Source organism: Gavia stellata, chromosome 9, assembly GCF_030936135.1.
Source record: "Gavia stellata isolate bGavSte3 chromosome 9, bGavSte3.hap2, whole genome shotgun sequence".
Taxonomy (NCBI): Eukaryota; Metazoa; Chordata; class Aves; order Gaviiformes; family Gaviidae; genus Gavia; species Gavia stellata.
In genome coordinates, this window is record NC_082602.1 from 40,870,666 (window position 1) to 40,887,887 (window position 17,222).

Below are 17,222 nucleotides of genomic sequence, written 5' to 3' on the forward strand. Positions count from 1 at the left end.
AGCTGGGGGCACCGCGGCTTTGCGAACTCGCCCATGTTTACTCTAAAGAGCTGCATTGCACTGAACGAGACTAAAGGGTCTGGTACAAAGTGCTAATAAAAGAGAAGAAAAACCCAAACAAACACACAGGAGTCAATACTGGTATTCTTGATAGGTTGTTCTGGCAGCCTTACTACTTAAGTAATTTTAAAATCCAGAAGATTGGCTCATGATGTAGATACACGTTTTACTATACTCCATCTGTTCTGAAAATGCAAAGAGAGAAAACCGGAACAGATCATACATGGGAAAGAAAAAGAAAAAGGAACTTCTTTTCATTGCCAAAAATCATTGCTGGGTTTCACCTCTTGCTAAACCTGCAGAGAAGGAATCACATGGCCTAGACAGCTCTGTTCGCTCCACTGAGCCTCCTGTTTTCTATGTCATTACCTGTATAAACAGAATCCATAAGTTCTTGCAAACTGTTTTCCAAATTCTCCAAAGAGAGATTAACAAAGCAGCCACTTAGAAGAAAAATTTAAATGCTATTTATATTATACTAGGTATAAGTGTATGGTTTTGTTCAAATATATTATGTAGTCAGAATAATAGGTAAGTGGTCATGATCGGTGCCCAATGAAGAAGCATGGTGGGAAAATATTAGCACTGTTAATATGTATGTCTACCCTGCTTTGCAGTGAGGCAGAAGTCTTCCCTGTCAGCCCTGAGTACCCTCACAAAAGCACGTGGTCTGGCCAGAGAAATGGCTCTTGCTCCTGGTTCTTAGTGTCAATAGCTACAGGGGGCAGGAGGAAGGGTTTGCATGCTCTGTGCACCCAAAATAAGGCCCCTCTGTGACAGCATTGCTTTGCAATGTGTTCAGTTCGAATGAGCCTTTTTCAAACCATATATATAAATTCTTGGTGAAGTGGCCATTTGTGACGTACCGTAGTGGGTAACAAGCAATTACTGTCATTTCAGGAAAGAGAAAGACGATCGCCTGCCATCAACTTCCATCACGGTCCTTTTACAGAGGGGAAAAGCCCTCTCCAAGTCTACTGCGAGGCAGAAGGTGTAACAGTAAGGGATTCTCATTTCGTACTTTCCTTTCCCTAAATAAAACCAGACGCTCTGTTCTGACTCCTGGTTTTCCATTTCTCTCTTGTTAGGACATAGTAGTAGCAGAGCTGATGAAAAAATTGGACATTTTAGGGGATAACGCCGTAAGTGTATGTTCCTTTAATAAATTGTGCATGCTTTGGTAAATATTTGTCCTCATGTTAAGTTAGCAAAGCCTTCTTGGTTTGCTACTGCACAACTTGTCCTTCCTGCGGTCAAAGTACTGGGCTATGAGCTAAGTGTTTTCTGGCTTTTTAGGATTTTGTTAATAGCTGCCTGACCATTGCCATGTGGGATCTTGGTGTGACAATACTGCTTTTAAATTTGCAATGATTTGGAAAATATTTGGAAACTTCCGTGGGTTTTTTTTTCTGGTCACTGTTCACACATGGTTTGTTCATTTGCTTACTCTGCATTTGCTTTGGTTTTGCATTTTAGCAGCTGTGTATTTTAATTTTGTCTAATAACCCATAAACCTTTGATAGTAACCAGGATATTAAACAAAAAGTTACAACAGCAGCATGAAAAGAAGAAACAAATAATAAGAAATTTGAAAGCGTTTCTCCTTTAGCAAATGGAAGTGATTAATTATACCTATAGTTATGTATATAGAAGATATATATGCCCTTGTATATTTTTTCCTGTACTCTAATCTATCAGCAGAGCCACAGCCCCCATGGCTGTGAGGGGCAGAGGAAAGCAGAGGGTCTCCTCCCTGGGAGAACCCCGCTGCAGACATCGGGTCTGCACAAAGGTCCCCACCATTCTCACAGCTCCCCACCTGAGCTGCCCCAGCTCTCCCCCCTGCCTCCGTACAGTTTGGATACCAGCAAAAACGCCGTCCCCAGGGCCGTGGGAGCAGCCTGGAAGTACCTCTCCTCTGCCTCTCCGGTGAGAGTGGTTGGGTCATCATACCTCCACCATCCCCAGTCTCTGATAGCTACACGCTCTGCCCCACAAAATCAAGCCAGGAGTTAGTGGAGGAGCTGAAACACGTTGAAGCAATTAATAATCTTTACCACTGCTGCAGTTAATGGTATTCACACTGGCAGAAACAGGAGGAATCCTAAAATCTTTTGTGTGCAAAGAATAGAAAAAAGATAAATATAAGCTTAATCACCAATGAGCTAAGACTGACCCTACTAATGTGTAGAAAGGTAATACCCATTAATCTGTTAATGCCTGTGCTAATGTTTTCTTCAATGGCATTATTAATGTCAGGTTAGTCCCATGCAGAGTGTTTTGGGACAGCGTCCCAAACAGGCAACTTGGAGACAAACAGGAACAGAAAATGCAATAGCTTTTCTCACGTTTTCTATTCCCTTTCTTTTTCTCTTGGCTTCTTTACTTATATTAGTGATCTCTAGTCTGTAATGTTATTTCCTCCTGATTTTTTTTCCTATTACATATGAGTTAATTCCAGATGTGACACAAGGGGGAGTTCACAGTTCTCACCTCAGATAGCTTTAAGATAACTGTAGACTGTTGCTATCACTTGTTTTCTTCTTGTTTTCACATGTTTAACATCACAGACTCAGCCACCGATGGCAGACTCTGCCCCGTGGGCACATGTTGTCATGTCTGGCTGTTAGGGGGGCCTGGGAAAGCGAACCCGTGTCCTGCCTGTCTGCAAGCACTTCCATCCTTTTCTGCACATTTTCTCACTTGCATTTCTGTAAAGCCCCCTGGCAGCTTCTAGCTGCTTCCTGCTGAACTGCCGTGAGTTAAATATTGTGTTGAGTAAGGCAAACCCTTGAAAGAGTACCTCTAGGAGTAGAGCAGAAGCAAAGGTCAGAGGGGTGCAGTACATCCCCTGCAGCCTACGGGGTCCCTGGGGACAGGCACAGCGAAGGGGGGCTGAGGAACGGAGATGCCCTCCTCTTCCCCACAGACAGGGGAGTCAGGTCGGGGATAACTCACAGAACAGGAAAGCACACTGTTAATATTCTGTGTGGACGGTTTCATTTTTAACGTAACATAAGTTGTTTTTAAAAATATTAGTTACATTTATGGAAAAGACGATTTTCAGGGGTCCTCAGGAAAGGTCTCCCCCCATGCTGCCGGATAGCACTTTCACTGTCCCCAGCTTTGTGCATTAAATTGAAGTTCACTGTAGTCACCCTTCTTACCAAATTCCTGATTACCCTGTGGGAATGATAACACACGGAGGCTGGCCCATTCTCCTGTACCTGACAGCAGTGGGTCAGACTCGGCTCTCTGGACCTGAGCAAATACGGGTCCCAAACTAGAAGGGTTCACTTCTGCTACTGTAGATGTGGCCAGAGTAAGACCGAGGTTTGGGATGAAATGCAAAACATAGTTTCAGTATTTTCGTTTTTTTTTTTTTTTTTTTTTTAAAAAACACCAAAAACCCCCAAAACATGAATTGAAAAACTAACGTCTTATCAAGTGCTTTCCAAAATCATGACTTTTGGCTGTGCAGAATCAGGATTGTGTATTAACCTAACATGTATGTAATGGAACACAGAGGACTTAAGATTGCATCTCTTTTCTTAATGGCACATTGTGCTAAGCTTGATTTTGTCTTGTGTAACTGTGTGTTTACTCCCTGTTGGGGAAAAACAGATCCAGTGTCAACATTTTTTTTTTGTAAATGTGGGAATTTTAGAAGAATTGACTATATGTATGATAACAATTCAGCATGAATAGTTACAATCATTTTTACAACACTGTTGCATTACAGTACTAATTTTCTTTGCCTTAGTTTGTTGTTCCTCGAACATATTTAATTTCATATTTATTTAACACAGCAGTAGCCCAAGTAGTGGATTAAAAACAAGACACTGGAATTTGTTGTAATTATATTCTGCTTTTGGTGCAGAATCTGACGAACGAAGAGCAAGTAGTTGTCATACAAGCAAGGACAGTTCTCACATTGGCTGAAAAGGTAATAACAACTGCATCACTCATCAGTGAACACATGTCATGGAAGCACCTGACCCTCTCAGAATAGCTCACTTGAAGCCACTGGTGGTGTAAATGATAGTTTCATCACAAAATGCCCTGATTCTTTATGTGGAATTACACTTACACTAGTTTTTGTCAAAATAAAGGTAACATTCAGGCAATATAGACAGACATTGCTTATTTTAAAATGTTACTTAATTAGCAAAATGATGTTAGAAGGTAAATGGCTAGGCTTTGAGATAAGGAGTTTTTTCCCATCACCAATATACATATAGAAAACATGTAATAATAAAGTTAATTTTTCCTCTTTTAGTTTGTGAATTTAAATAAGTACTTGCAGTGTGCTGACACACCATGAAGTTGCAGTGAAAGCTGAATACACAGGCATGCTGCCTCTGCTCTCTAGCCTTAAGCACCTGATCTCTGTTTTTGTGTACAGTGGCTACAGCAGATAGAAGTGACGGAGTCTGCGCTGCAGCAGAAGATGCTGGATCTTGAGAACGAAAAGGTACCGAGAGTCAAGGGGAGCAAACCGGCAGGAGAGGCAGCAGGAAGAGCCGTCGCGTTAGGGCGGCAGCTGTTGCACTGACTGCCTCTTCCTTGTGTCCCCAGGAGCTGTTCAGCAAGCAAAAGGGCTACCTGGATGATGAGCTTGACTTCAGGAAACAGTCCTTGGACCAAGCTCACAAGGTGAGGAAAACCAGTCTTGACTGAATTACGCAGTCTTCATTAACTTACCTAGTATAATATGCGTAGTCTGTTCTCTATAGAAAAACTCACTGCTCATGGAGTGACTCGAGGACTAAATAGGCTGAATTTGAAGCAAACTGTCTATACCCTGAGCTAACAGTGAGTTCCTTATGACCAAGTTCCTTGTGTTTGCATGGTCCTAGCAGGATTAGGACCTAAATACTGATTTATTAAACACGAATTGTAATTTAGCAGAGGTTTTGGTAAATAACTGATAAGAAAATGGTATGTTCAGTAATTTCTCTTTTCCTTCCAAACTAGATTTTGACCTAGACATTTCCGTAGATCTTAGCTTATGGCCTTGTAACCAAAACAGCTGGAGGCATTATGTGACTCTGTAAATTTTAAATGAAACTGCTTTTAGGTCAGGTACATCGTTAGCTGATCCTAACCCATTTCAACCATCTCTTCTGTCATCAGCTGTCTTGTTTCCTTCAGTTAGAGAAAGGTTCAATATATACTCATGAAAGACATAAATGCATAGATTTTCATAGTGATTTATCTCATTCTTTCGGTTCCATTCAAATCTTGAGCACAGTTACAGTTTCTGAGAAGCAATGAGTATTTATGCCTCTTTTCTGGATACCTATTATCTATTTGTATCTCAAACCATTTGGGGGAACTTTTACTCGGTACACTTTCTGTGCCTGTAAGGATTATTTTTAAGACTGATTTTGCCAAATACTGAGCTATATCTGGAACCAATGTCTATGCACAGTGGTAACCCTGGAAAGTACACAAGCCCCTTTTACCTGCAGTCTCAGCCCTAACACCAGATTATCTCCTGCAACCTTGAGCTGTTCTGCGAAGCAGTTTGGTGCAGCTGAAGGCTGAGCCTGTAGAATTCATCTTCAAAGATAAGCCCTGAGAGAGGTGATCCTCTGGGTCTTGGGCAAGTTCTGAAACTGATCCATAAATCTGAGTATGTGGAAACTTGCAACAGCAGCAGAGTGGGAAAAATCATATGGCATCACTTGAAACTCCTGGTAACATCACGGAGTCTGCAGGAGAGCTGAAACGCAGAGCTGTGGCTGTCGATTGGGGCGTTACTCGGCACCCCTGCAGCTCATGGCCAGCCGCTCGCTCTCCATCCATGAGATGGATCTCCAGTTCCAGAATCCCAAATTTACCAAAGGGTCCAAAACCAACTACCTGCTCTTTGGCTGTGCCACCTGTGGAGAAGGAGCGAGTGTAATGAACGTGTTGCAGCCCATGCAGAAGTAGCTAAGAGTCATTTGCATTTTCCTGTATTCTTTGAATGCATCACGCGAGTGTCCCCAGGCAAAGGGATGGGCTTTACTCCTGGGCACGAATGCAGCCTGAAAGCAGTGAGAAAGCTTTGTTCTGCCCTGAAATTCGAGTGGCTAAAGCTCTTTTGATTTCTAGGATTTGTTTCACTTCCATGTTTCCTTTGTGCCCCGTGAGATGAGGAGCTGCTAATCTTCCCCCGCTAGCTGCAGCCAACAAGATTACCAGCCGTAACTGCTAAGCTTTTTGCATGTCTTTCACTCCCTTTGGTTGCTGGTGGGGGGGTTTGCTCCGAAAAGCACTTGGCTTGCACAGAGACTCCTGACACTGCAGGTGCTCTGGAGACCGTGAATTTCCCCATGCTCTTCTTTCTTCACAAGTCAATATAATCAAAGAGGAATAACGGTTGTATCATCAAGGTTTGGGGCCTAACAGAAATCCATGTTTCAAATAACGGCATTTTGTTCCGACAGTCACGGTTAGCAAGGGTGTTGGTGCTCTTTCTAAAAGTGAAAGCAGAATCTTCTCCTGAGATCTGATCTGATCTTCCCCACAGAGATACCATGGTTGCTGTTTTTCAGTTATCATCAGTATCTGTAATTCCTTCCGTGATGTTATTATTCTTGTAAATGCTTGTATTCTTCTGTCCTGACTCTGCTAAGACATAGTAAGGAAACACCACCAGCAGCCTCAGGTGGAAAAACGTCTTGATTTTTAGTTGAGCTGAATTATCACGACAGACATCTACGGCATTTTCAGATGGCCTGTCTAGAGGTTCAAGCTGCACTGTTGCAGCAGTCCTGTTCTCCTGAAGCCACGGAGAGCTCTGGAAGACGCCACCAGCTTTGGAGAGGGTGTGCAGAGGTGCCATCATTTGCTGCTTTGTCTCTTGCTCTATATCAAACTTGCTGAAAAAGATTTTGTCTTGTTTTTGGCTTGCGTGAAGAAATAGTATTCATCTTGGACTTTGAAACAGAAGACATTGTTTGGCAAGGTCACCTGCCCTAGGAGGGTACCAGGCTTGGTCACCCTGGGGAAACGTTGCCAGTCCATATCCTACACACTTCTATATCTCAATAAATCTGGAGGGTACATCCGTCTTTGTGCAAGAGACATTTTCTGATACAGGGAAGTAAAGGCTCTGCAGCCTGAGACTGCAGGAACAGAGCCCAACTACCACATATACTTTTCTTGAGCATAAAGCCTCTTGGAGCTGACAGCTCTGCCAGAGAAAGTGCTGGAAACGCCTTCACACGGAGCAGTTTAAGCTAGTTGGTACAAAATGCTGCAAGCACACAACAGGGGGTCATTCCTTTCTGGCAGGAGTATGAACTGGTGCTGCCATATCCTCTGCCGCTGCGAACAGAATAGCTGGGAAAGGTGAACTGAGAGGCTGAACATTACTTTTAAAACATATCTGTAACTCACAAAATGAGTCTCTCATAAACTTCTTTCCGTTTTCACTTTTCCCTTTTCCCTTTCCCTTTCTTTTTTTTTTTCTTTTTGCCTTTTCTCCCCACGGCCATCTCCCCATCTCCAGAAAGGAGAAGTTGACACCCGTCTATTTTTTGAGAGGCAGACTAGGCTGGGCTCAGGGGCTGTCCCAGTTCCAGCGCTGCCTAGAGCCCCACCGGATAAAAGCGGCCTAAAGTATTTTCCCCCTGGATTGAGTTTTCTGCACTGTCCTGTGCAGAAGGCTCAGCACACAACCCCTCTACCACTCCCGTTGCCTTATTGGGGTAGGATTTTCAGTTCCTCACAAAATCCTCATCCAACCAGAGACAAGGTGAAGCTGACAGCCTTATATTGTTTTTGATTAGCAAATTCTGGAATTAGAAGCCATGCTCTATGATGCCCTGCAGCAAGAAGCTGGAGCCAAAATTTCCGAACTTCTTTCAGAAGAGGAGAAAGAGAAACTGAAGAGCGCCGTAGAGCAATGGAAGCGGCAGGTGATGAGCGAGCTCCGGGAGAGGGACGCCCAAATCCTGCGAGAAAGGATGGAGCTCATTCAGCACGCACAGCAGGTAGGCACCGGTGCACGGGCATGACAAGATTTGGGGTGGGACAGTCCCTCAGACAGAAACATAATGAACTTTTGAGCACCAGCCTCTCCTCATAGAGCTGTACCAGAAATGGCTGGTCCTGGCACCATATTTTGATTTGCCTTGGGTAATCTCTGCAAAAAGGGCATTTTGATTTTCATGAATTTGTCACACATAGTGACATTCATGGAGGACTCATCTACAGCTTAAAACCCAACTTTTTTTTTTTTTAGAAGCACAGTACATAAAATTTATATCCCCAAAAATAATGCATCTTCTGGGTACATCTGTATTTGGTTGGTTAATAAATATTTTTTTATTTGAAATCTGACAGAGAATTAAAGAGCTAGAAGAAAGAATTGAAGGCCAAAAAAGACAAATAAAAGAGTTAGAGGAAAAGGTAAGGTAATGCAGATGAAACAGTCACTGTATGTGCTCATGACCATATATTCATTTCACCTTGGCTAAGAAAGCAATCTTATAAAAAGTTTGTGTGTGTTAGTGCAGTGAGCTAATGTGAGAGCACTCCAGGAAACCATTTTGCATTTGCATTAGTCCCTCTGAGAAGGAAAGGTTACCAGCTTAAATTGAGTCTTTCCTTCTGTTATCCTTCAGTAAAGTCCAAAACACAGGACTTGGCAAGGATGGAGGGGTCCATCTGCCCGGGGAAGGGAGTGATGGAGAGCTGCTGGATGGCAGAGGGATGAGGTCTCACACATGGTCCAGGGAAGGAGCCAGGGATCTTTTCTCCCTCCTGTCTCCAGCATTTGCACATGCAGCTGCACTGACCTGCCTCTCCCAGAAGGAATGAGGAGGCTCCTTCTCTCCTTCTCCTTCTCCTTCTCCTTCTCCTTCTCCTTCTCCTTCTCCTTCTCCTTCTCCTTCTCCTTCTCCTTCTCCTTCTCCTTCTCCTTCTCCTTCTCCTTCTCCTTCTCCCTCTCCCTCTCCTTGCCACAGCAGTCACTATCACCGTGGTTAATGCCATCAAGCTTTCTCCAGTCAAGCCATAACTGTTGAATTTTACCCTAAAATTACCCTCATCTGAAACCATCTATTTCTAGTGAAATTGCCATGGGAGAACTTGTTCAGCTACAACAGGAACTGAGCTGGACTTTCACCTGAAACTAAACCCAATCCTTAGCAGTGTGGGTTTTGGGGTTTTTTTGAGGTATCAGAAGAATTCAACTTCTGCATTTTGACTCAGCCCTTGGCTGCGACTGGGCTTGGCTCTGCTGGGGCAGGAGACAACTCTCATCAGCCCGAGGGTTGCTGCGCTCTGGCTGAGCTGAACTGAGCCCCGAGCCCACAGACCTTACTTCACACTTTATATTTCTTTTCAACTGAGAGTTTTGTTGCACTCTGTCTGTAACCACGGCTTATTTCTCAGCTAAACACACCATAAACTCTTATTCTCTTTCTTCTCTTCCATTTTTTCCTCTCCTCCCTCCCCTTTTCAGTTTTTATTTTTGTTTTTATTTTTCTCTTTAGCTTTCATTCTTTGGTCATAGTCCTTCAGGCCACACACAAAAGGTAAGCCCATGGGTCACCTCTGGTCTCCCCTCTTCTTCTTGTAAAGCTTCAGAGCCTTTTCCCTGCTGCTCAGGCTTCAGCAGTATTGCGGGGGGGTGGGGTGTCTCCTGGGTGCCCTGGATAACCCCAAAATGGAAATCTCTAAAGCCACTGCTCCTTCTCCCCACGCGGCTGGACTGTCTGACATGCTCACAGCTGGATTAAACCCCTTGTATTAGCTTGTCCTGTCTCCAGGCTGAAAAACCAGAATGGTTTGGAGGGACATGTCATTTGTAAATGTGTTTTTCTCCCAGCAGTATGCCTTAGGACCTTAGATATTGCCCAACCCTGCCTTTTTTTCCCATGTAAATAGGAGATAAAATGCCAGTCTGTTTGTGCTACCATCCAGAGATGGTAGAAAATACCACATCATGGATGGCACTGAGGGGAACATTTCCCTATTAGTCATCAAAGTCGATAGAATACAACACAAATCCTTTTTTATCAGCTGTACAATTCAAAGAGACAGTTATAAATATAAACCTTACAGAAATTTCATGCATGTTATTTTTGCCCAGATACACTTTTTTTATCCATGTTGTTATATCTTTTTCTTGTTTCAGCCTACTGAGGAAACTAGAATTGCTTCTACTGTCATTAACAGGAAGACAGCACTGATTAGCAAGACAGAAAAAGAGACATTGCCATTTCAAAACCCCCAAATATCTCTCATATTTTGCTACTGGTGATGGAAGATGCAATCTTTCTGACCCTTTCAGACTGAAGCTGAACTAGGGTATGTGGAAATTCCTGCACAGGTGGCGTCTGCACCACTGAAACCTCTGGCTGAGCATTTTAAAAAGCTAGAACTAAGCCGACAAAGAAGAAAGCCAAAAACCCCCTTCCTCTCCTACAGCCACAGGCTCCTGCCCGGAGTCCTGGCTCTGCTGCTTGAACTAACTTTCAGTGGAAGTCCTGGCTCTGCTGCTTGAAACAGCTCTCAGCTTTACGTAAGGAGCAGTATACTAATTCAGATAAACTGAATATATTTTGGTTCCCTGCTAAGCAGGTAGTAAATTGCTTCTCTGTAGAAGTGACCGTGTCCTGTTTTATATGTCATGCATTTATATTTGTTATTCATAGTTATTTAAAAATCTGTCTTGAAAGAGGATTTTAGGAAGAGTTCCAGAGGAGTAACTCGTGAAAAGATAAATGTGAATGAAAATGAAGTGGTTTGTTCCAAGGTATTTCTTGGGGTATGTCCAATGGTTGGTTGAATATCCCACAAGCCCAGTTTTAGGGAAAAAGGTGAAGCTATGTTTGAACCCTTCAAGAAATCAAGTTGTAATTTTGGGGGGAGTTTTCAATAGATCGTGGCCCACAGCACAATGAGAAAAATGGCACAATAATTTATAATTTGCTGTCCCTAAATGATGACAAAAGACATTGTCCCAGCAAAAAGTTCAACCTGGAGAAGAGTGAATGGAAAACCCGTTATCCCTGATCTGCACACTCTGGACTGGGGGAGGTGGCAAAAGGGAACAGAAGATTTTATCACCTTGAGGCAAGGGACCACAAGTACTACCACAGAGCCTGAGCCCAGGAGGCTGGCACAGGAGCCAGAAAGGAAAAATGGATCCTCTAGAAAAACAGGTGAAGGAGGGAAAATCTGGAAGAAATCCCACCCGTGTGAGTCACCAAATGGGAACTGCAGCCGAGTTCACAAACCTGGGGCTGTCAAGGAAGGGCAAGAACAAGCTCCCGTCCGCAGCTTTCCATGGCTGCAGTGTCACGAAGGTCCCTGAGGCACAGGGTGCGGGTGGCAACCGCCTGTCCCTTGGAAGCACGAGGCAGGAAGCAAAACTGGAGCTCCTGACAGGTAAGACTGACTTACTGGAAACTGATTTATTACACAATTATAGATACTATTTAACTTCCTTTACGTGGCTGTAGTCCCTCTTGCTCAAGTTAAAGTTTCTGATGATAATGCGGAGAAAATTTTGAAATGACCAAAGACTTTATATGAACATTATTTATTTGTGTATCTCTCCTTTACTTTAGTAACTTAGGTATTGAATTTCAGTACAATATAATCACAAATGCTAACTTTATTTCTTTAGATCAGTGGTCACTCTTAACAAAAAACTACTAGGTAGCACTGTGAAATTTGTATGAACAGCAAGCAGTCATGCTACTTTAAAAATGTGTATTTTAAATGCAGTAGATGAAAATAATTTTCATTTTGGATTGAAAAGACAAATAGTATTCAGAAAAGTATTTTAATTCCCAATTTCACTTACTTTTTTTCTAATTTACGCTGGTAATGAGTTACTTGGCTGATAAACATGATGGGGACAGTAGCAGCGGTCACCCTAGCACTGCCTGAAGCTGTCTTTTTTCAAGACTATTTAAGAATACAGGGATGTTAAACGGGGGACCAGAACCCAGCTAGACAGTTGACAAGAAATTGCTGCTACCACAGCCTGGGGCAGCTTGTCATGCCCAGAAAGACTAGTGCTCGCTGGACTCTGTTATCCCTCTCCCCACATGAGGGAAAATACTCAGATCTCCAAAAAATAACAACATGGAATAGAACTTTTGTTTTCCAGTCACTCCTGTGGATAATGCTCAGGATAAGTCAGTCGACAGGCAAACCAACAGGCAAATCGGAGCACTTATGGTAGTGTTTGGGGGCCGTTTCTTTTTTCAGTTTTGTTGGGGCTGTCCCAGTACTTGTTATCGTTATATTTCTTACATCTAGTACTTCTCACAGGACTTGTTTCTGCTTTAAAGGAGGAATTGTCTCTCTGCACTTCATCCCATCAGTTTTCTTCCTTTTTTTTCCCCTCAAATAGTGTTTCTAAACAGAATGTCTATCAAATCTTGAGTTTGAACATCTCTCAGATCTTAAGGTGTTTGACTGCTGCTGGTTATTGATTTGCTGCTCTAGATCGGATTGCTGCTTTTAAATCAGTCAGACGTAGGATGTCTACATGCAGAGGGATGCATACAGGGAGTCTTAGAAATTATTTGTCTTACATGGTGCTCGCTGAGGTAATCTGTGCTCAGGGTTAGATTCAACGATGCCTGCTCTCCTTCAAAACTTGCAGTTGTACATCTCAGCCCTGCTAGTTTTTAGAAAGGGGTCCAAATCCTTCGTGTCTGGCAGTGTCACTCCAGTCTCTGAGGGGCTGGTGTTTCCTGGGCAGTAAGATCAATGAGATAGATCTATGCGTTTAGTAAGCCGAAAAAGAACCTTCATGCAGTCAAAGGAGGGAAATAATTTAGATCAGGAAATGGTTGAGATGAGTGTATGACAACGGGAGGGCTTTTTAAAAACAAGAACAGATTTACAAAGATGGCAGACTGAAACCAAAAAGAAAGACTTACCCAAGTCTTTCTTTCGTGTGAGATGTGGCGTGAGCCTTCCCGGGAGTGTTGGCAGGAGGGTGGTTAACCTCCGGGTCTCATACTGCTCCGCCTTGCTCGTGGAGGCATTTCAGGCACTTGCTAAAGCAAAAATGAAGTGCTCACACGTGGGGTTGGCAAACCTATAGACGCCGAGCTGATATATCTTAATGTGTGCTTATTATTGGAGGCTTTCAGGACAATGCTGTTCTTATACCCTCAACACACCTACACATCCGTGTTTCAGCAGCACTCATGTGCAGCAGGAATCGCACCGCGGCACAGTGTCCTGGCTCTGGCAAAGGGCCGATGCGGTGGGTGGGAGCTGGTGCAGAGCAGGCTGCGGGGCCTGTGCCCCAGCCTTTCCCAGCGGGGTGCTCAGTGCAGCCTGGGATGTGCTAGAACGTGCTCTGGAGAAATGGGAAAGGAAGGGAGAAGTATGGATTAGGGATCACGGGCTGCGAGCGACGCGGGGTGCTGGGGGCAAGGTAGGACAGTGGTGTTGGCACCAGCACAGCAGGCCACTCAAGGTCCAACAAGTGCCCTTTTCTGGCTTTTCTTAGTTCATTCTCAGCATACTTTTAGTAACATTTTGATATAAATATGTGTGTTTGTACAAATACACATATATGTGCAGGCACAGAGAGAGTTGCAGTTTCCAGTATTTTATAAAAGTATTATTTATGCACCAAATGTATGCATTAATTATGCACCAAATATATGCATTAATAATGCACCAAATTTATATTTCACTACAAGATTAAGCCCTCCTGTTGAAGGTAACGGCAGCCGGAGCACGGCTCACCCGTGCCCAGCCGGCCCAGGCGGCGGGGGGAGCCCGGGGCTGCCGGCTGGCAGAGCAAGCCCCCAGCGGATCAGCTGCTGGCGGGTGCTGCAGGCAAAAGGAACCTGGAAAATTACGTCTACTGTAGGGCGGTAAACTGCTGCTTTATCAGCTACTTTGTTGGTTTAGACAGTCGCTTTAGGCAGTTATCTTAGTTATTTTTCAGTGTATGTTAAAGTCATACTGGAGATTGCAGACTCCCAGGGCTAGGTAGCACTCGCATATTTCCAATAAAGAAGTTGTCAGTTAAGCTAAGAGAAATTTTTCTTGATAGAAGGGCTTGAGCATCCCAATTTTTTTTTTCCCAATTATCTTAGTTTAATTAAAAAACCCAACTTTTATTATAACTCTCTTTGATATTTATTCAAAAGAAATAACATCTGAAACATGCTGAAGGCCAGGTTTGCGTAAGGAAGATCTGTACTTGATGCAGAAGCTTGTAGTTGAATGCATGTACTTTAGGAATTCAGCGGCATGTGTCTAAGCGTATATTCAGTCAAATCCTAAATGAACGTTGGGAGCTAAATCCCAGCATTAGACTCACTTTCATGTATCTGGCCAAAAGGCTTTCTGGCTTCAGGTGCAAACCCCTAAGCCCCTGCATGTCATCAGAAGGAAACCTGTCCCTCAGGCTGGAATTGCTCAGGACATGATGCTGTTGGGTTTCAGAAGATAATTTCCCCTGATCCCTATTTTTCTGCTGTCTACAAGCTTCCTGTCCTGCTCCTCTCGCCCTCACAAGGCGTGTACACCCCTCCGGTCTGTGGCCCCATCCCATCCACCACCCCACAGGAGGTGGCTACTGACCATGCCATTCTCCCAATCTCTCGGGGGAACCCGCTATGGTCCCAAAGGCTTCTGGGGCCACCGGTGCAGCAGGAAGGGGGGGACCCCAAGGACCCAAACAGCATGGGAGGTCAATGGGGATGCGTCCCGCTTCCCCAACCCAGCAGGGAGCCATGTCCCTGGAAGAGGGAGTTTCGGTCCTTCCCTACCCCTCCCATGTTGCCTTTGCTTCGGGGGGGCGGAGAGGCAAACAGACCCAAAGTCAGGTTCTCCCCCAGGCCCTGCCTGGGGCTTAAATAAACACAAAGGAAGAGCTCCAGCGCGACGCCATTGCCCACAGCCAGCTCTGCCGAGCAGGGGGTGGTCACAGACCAAATTTCTCTGTGGTCGGGGTGGGCCGAACTTACAGGGGTTTGTACATTATGGGCAATAATCCCTCTGCTCTTGCTGGCAATAGCTGTTCAAGTAAGAAAAATTGTCCCAAACATGGAGTAGGCTGTTAGGTTGTGGTTTCCAGTGTATGGGTGAAATTATTCCCTTTATAGCTAAAAATTTTTACCAAAGATGATACACTTCGTGTGTGTGTGTACACATACGTAAAATGGAGAGCTCTGAGATTGGTCCGAGAAGGAGTCCGTAAACATGTGCGTCTGAGGAAAAGGAGTAGTTGTCCATCACTACCACACAATATCTTTTGTAATTAAATTCCTTCTGATAAATACACACAAGGTGTTACCTCGTGTTAACTGGGACTGAAGACTGACACAGATAAAATTGGAATGACCAAAATAGGTCCTGCGCTCACCCTTACAAAGAAATATTCCCTCCATGAAGAAGGATCACATCTGGGTGGTAATCCAGTTTGATTCATGACTGTAAAGAAGACAGTACTGTCATTACAATCTTAATTACTTCAATCTTAATTAAAACATTGAAAATACTAATATTAAGAGAAGAATATTTACATTTTTTCAGTGATAGAAGAGTGGAGAGAAGACCTCTGTCTAAAAGAGGGTTGCCAGGTTTAATTGGCGCCTGTGGAGCAGCACGATGCCTCTCCCCCCAAATCTGTCAGTGATGATGACCCAGCAGTAAACCAGCTTTAGGCTCATTGTGGACAACGAGCTCAGACAGCAACCCATCTGTTTTCAGATCCTCTAGCCTTTGTGTTTCTTACATCAGTATAAATTCCTTTTAGAAGTGACCTTAACATTTTTAATTAAGAATATACAATGTATTTCCTACTGTAGGCAGCAATTAGAAATACCAATATCAAATGTTCAGAATCTGATCTTTTTATTTAACTGTGGACAGTACGTGCGAGTGTGCACTGCAGTAGGGTGGGTGGCATTTATCCCAGCAAACGCCTACAGAGCTCCTGCTGGGTCACCTTCTTCGACACCAGTGCTGGATCTGTCCATGCGAACCAGTTTGTTTTGTAGATAATTACTTTTCTTCAAATTACTTTGTATATTGATTCCATAATCAAATTGTTCTTTTTTATTGGTGTGCTTTAGTTGTCAGAAGAGGTTGGGTTTTTTTAAGGTCGGCAGCACATTTTTCCAGAAATGATCCGCAGGGGAGATGATGAGCTACTGGAGCTTAAATTTTCCTGTAAGGTTCTATCCGCTGCCTTCTGTATATATAAATTCATGCATTTTGAAAGGCGTTGGAAATGGCTTTCTTTACGGGGGTACGGAGATAAGGCTACATTATTAGAATACTAATTGGCAAGTCTTTGCTGTGCAGGATGACCCAAAAACATCTTTGTTTAAAGTGAACTGTGTAGGGGAAATTCAAGCCATGAAGAAGACTCCAACTGAGCAAACGGCATTTCTGGGAAGATATAGAGGAAATGACTCAAAAGGCTGCTCACTTTTACTGCACTGTAAATCTTGTGTAACTTTCTTCATCTCAGTAAAGAGCAGAATTTGGCTCAGTAATAATAAAGTGATTTCTGGCAGATTAATAATCATCGATTTACATAAAAGTGTAGGGTGTCTCATTGCACAGTATTTCTGCTTTAATGTTTCAGGGGTTGTTACAATCTGAAATGCGTAGAAATGACAATGTCAGTGTGAATTTATAGATGAGATGAGATGAGATGAGATGAGATGGAGGTCCTCGGGCAGGAATAACGACATCGCTGGTGCTTAAGGATAGCTTCAGCACAGTGTAGATTTGAGGCACATCTGGGAAAGCTCTTTCATCACGGAGAGGTCTCCGTTTATAAAGAGGCTGCTATTTACCATTTTGCTAACTCCCACAGGAAAACAACTTGAAGCAGACCTGCTGAGATTTTCCTTCTAAGTAGAGAATCTCTTATATTATGGCAGTAACTTTTCATTGTGCTTCCTGGACAGATTGAGAAAGGGCAGTACCTGGGACAATTCTTTACGATATCCTCTCTACGATCAAGAAGCCCGTGTTCCTATTTTGTTTTAGGGGTATCTGATATACAGCATGATTAATACAGGTGTTCTGTGAGAAGTAGTGAAGAGCTTTCTTGGGGTATAAACATTCTGTAAATTTGTGCCCAGCAGCAGCAGCAATTCTGTGTCGTGTCTGCTTCCCCCTCAAGGCCTCAGGAGCTTCCATCCCGTATCTTT

At 43.6% G+C, this 17,222-nt stretch overlaps 1 protein-coding gene across 21 annotated transcripts in view; it reads left to right on the forward strand.

The window, feature by feature from the left end:
* The window catches only part of JAKMIP3 (Janus kinase and microtubule interacting protein 3), a 39,478-nt gene extending 29,154 nt beyond the window's left edge, over window positions 1-10,324 (forward strand). For 8 of the 21 annotated variants that reach the window (XM_059820875.1, XM_059820876.1, XM_059820877.1 and 5 more), the window contains 8 exons: window positions 961-1,059; window positions 1,149-1,208; window positions 3,941-4,006; window positions 4,466-4,534; window positions 4,639-4,716; window positions 7,845-8,048; window positions 8,401-8,466; window positions 9,524-9,574. In XM_059820875.1, the coding sequence (XP_059676858.1) occupies window positions 961-1,059; window positions 1,149-1,208; window positions 3,941-4,006; window positions 4,466-4,534; window positions 4,639-4,716; window positions 7,845-8,048; window positions 8,401-8,466; window positions 9,524-9,574 (693 nt within the window). Of the gene's footprint in view, window positions 1-960; window positions 1,060-1,148; window positions 1,209-3,940; window positions 4,007-4,465; window positions 4,535-4,638; window positions 4,717-7,844; window positions 8,049-8,400; window positions 8,467-9,523; window positions 9,597-10,198 lie in introns of those variants that run through there. The other 13 variants (XM_059820872.1, XM_059820873.1, XM_059820874.1 and 10 more) reach the window with 5 other exon arrangements.
* The last annotated feature ends 6,898 nt before the right edge of the window (window positions 10,325-17,222 follow it).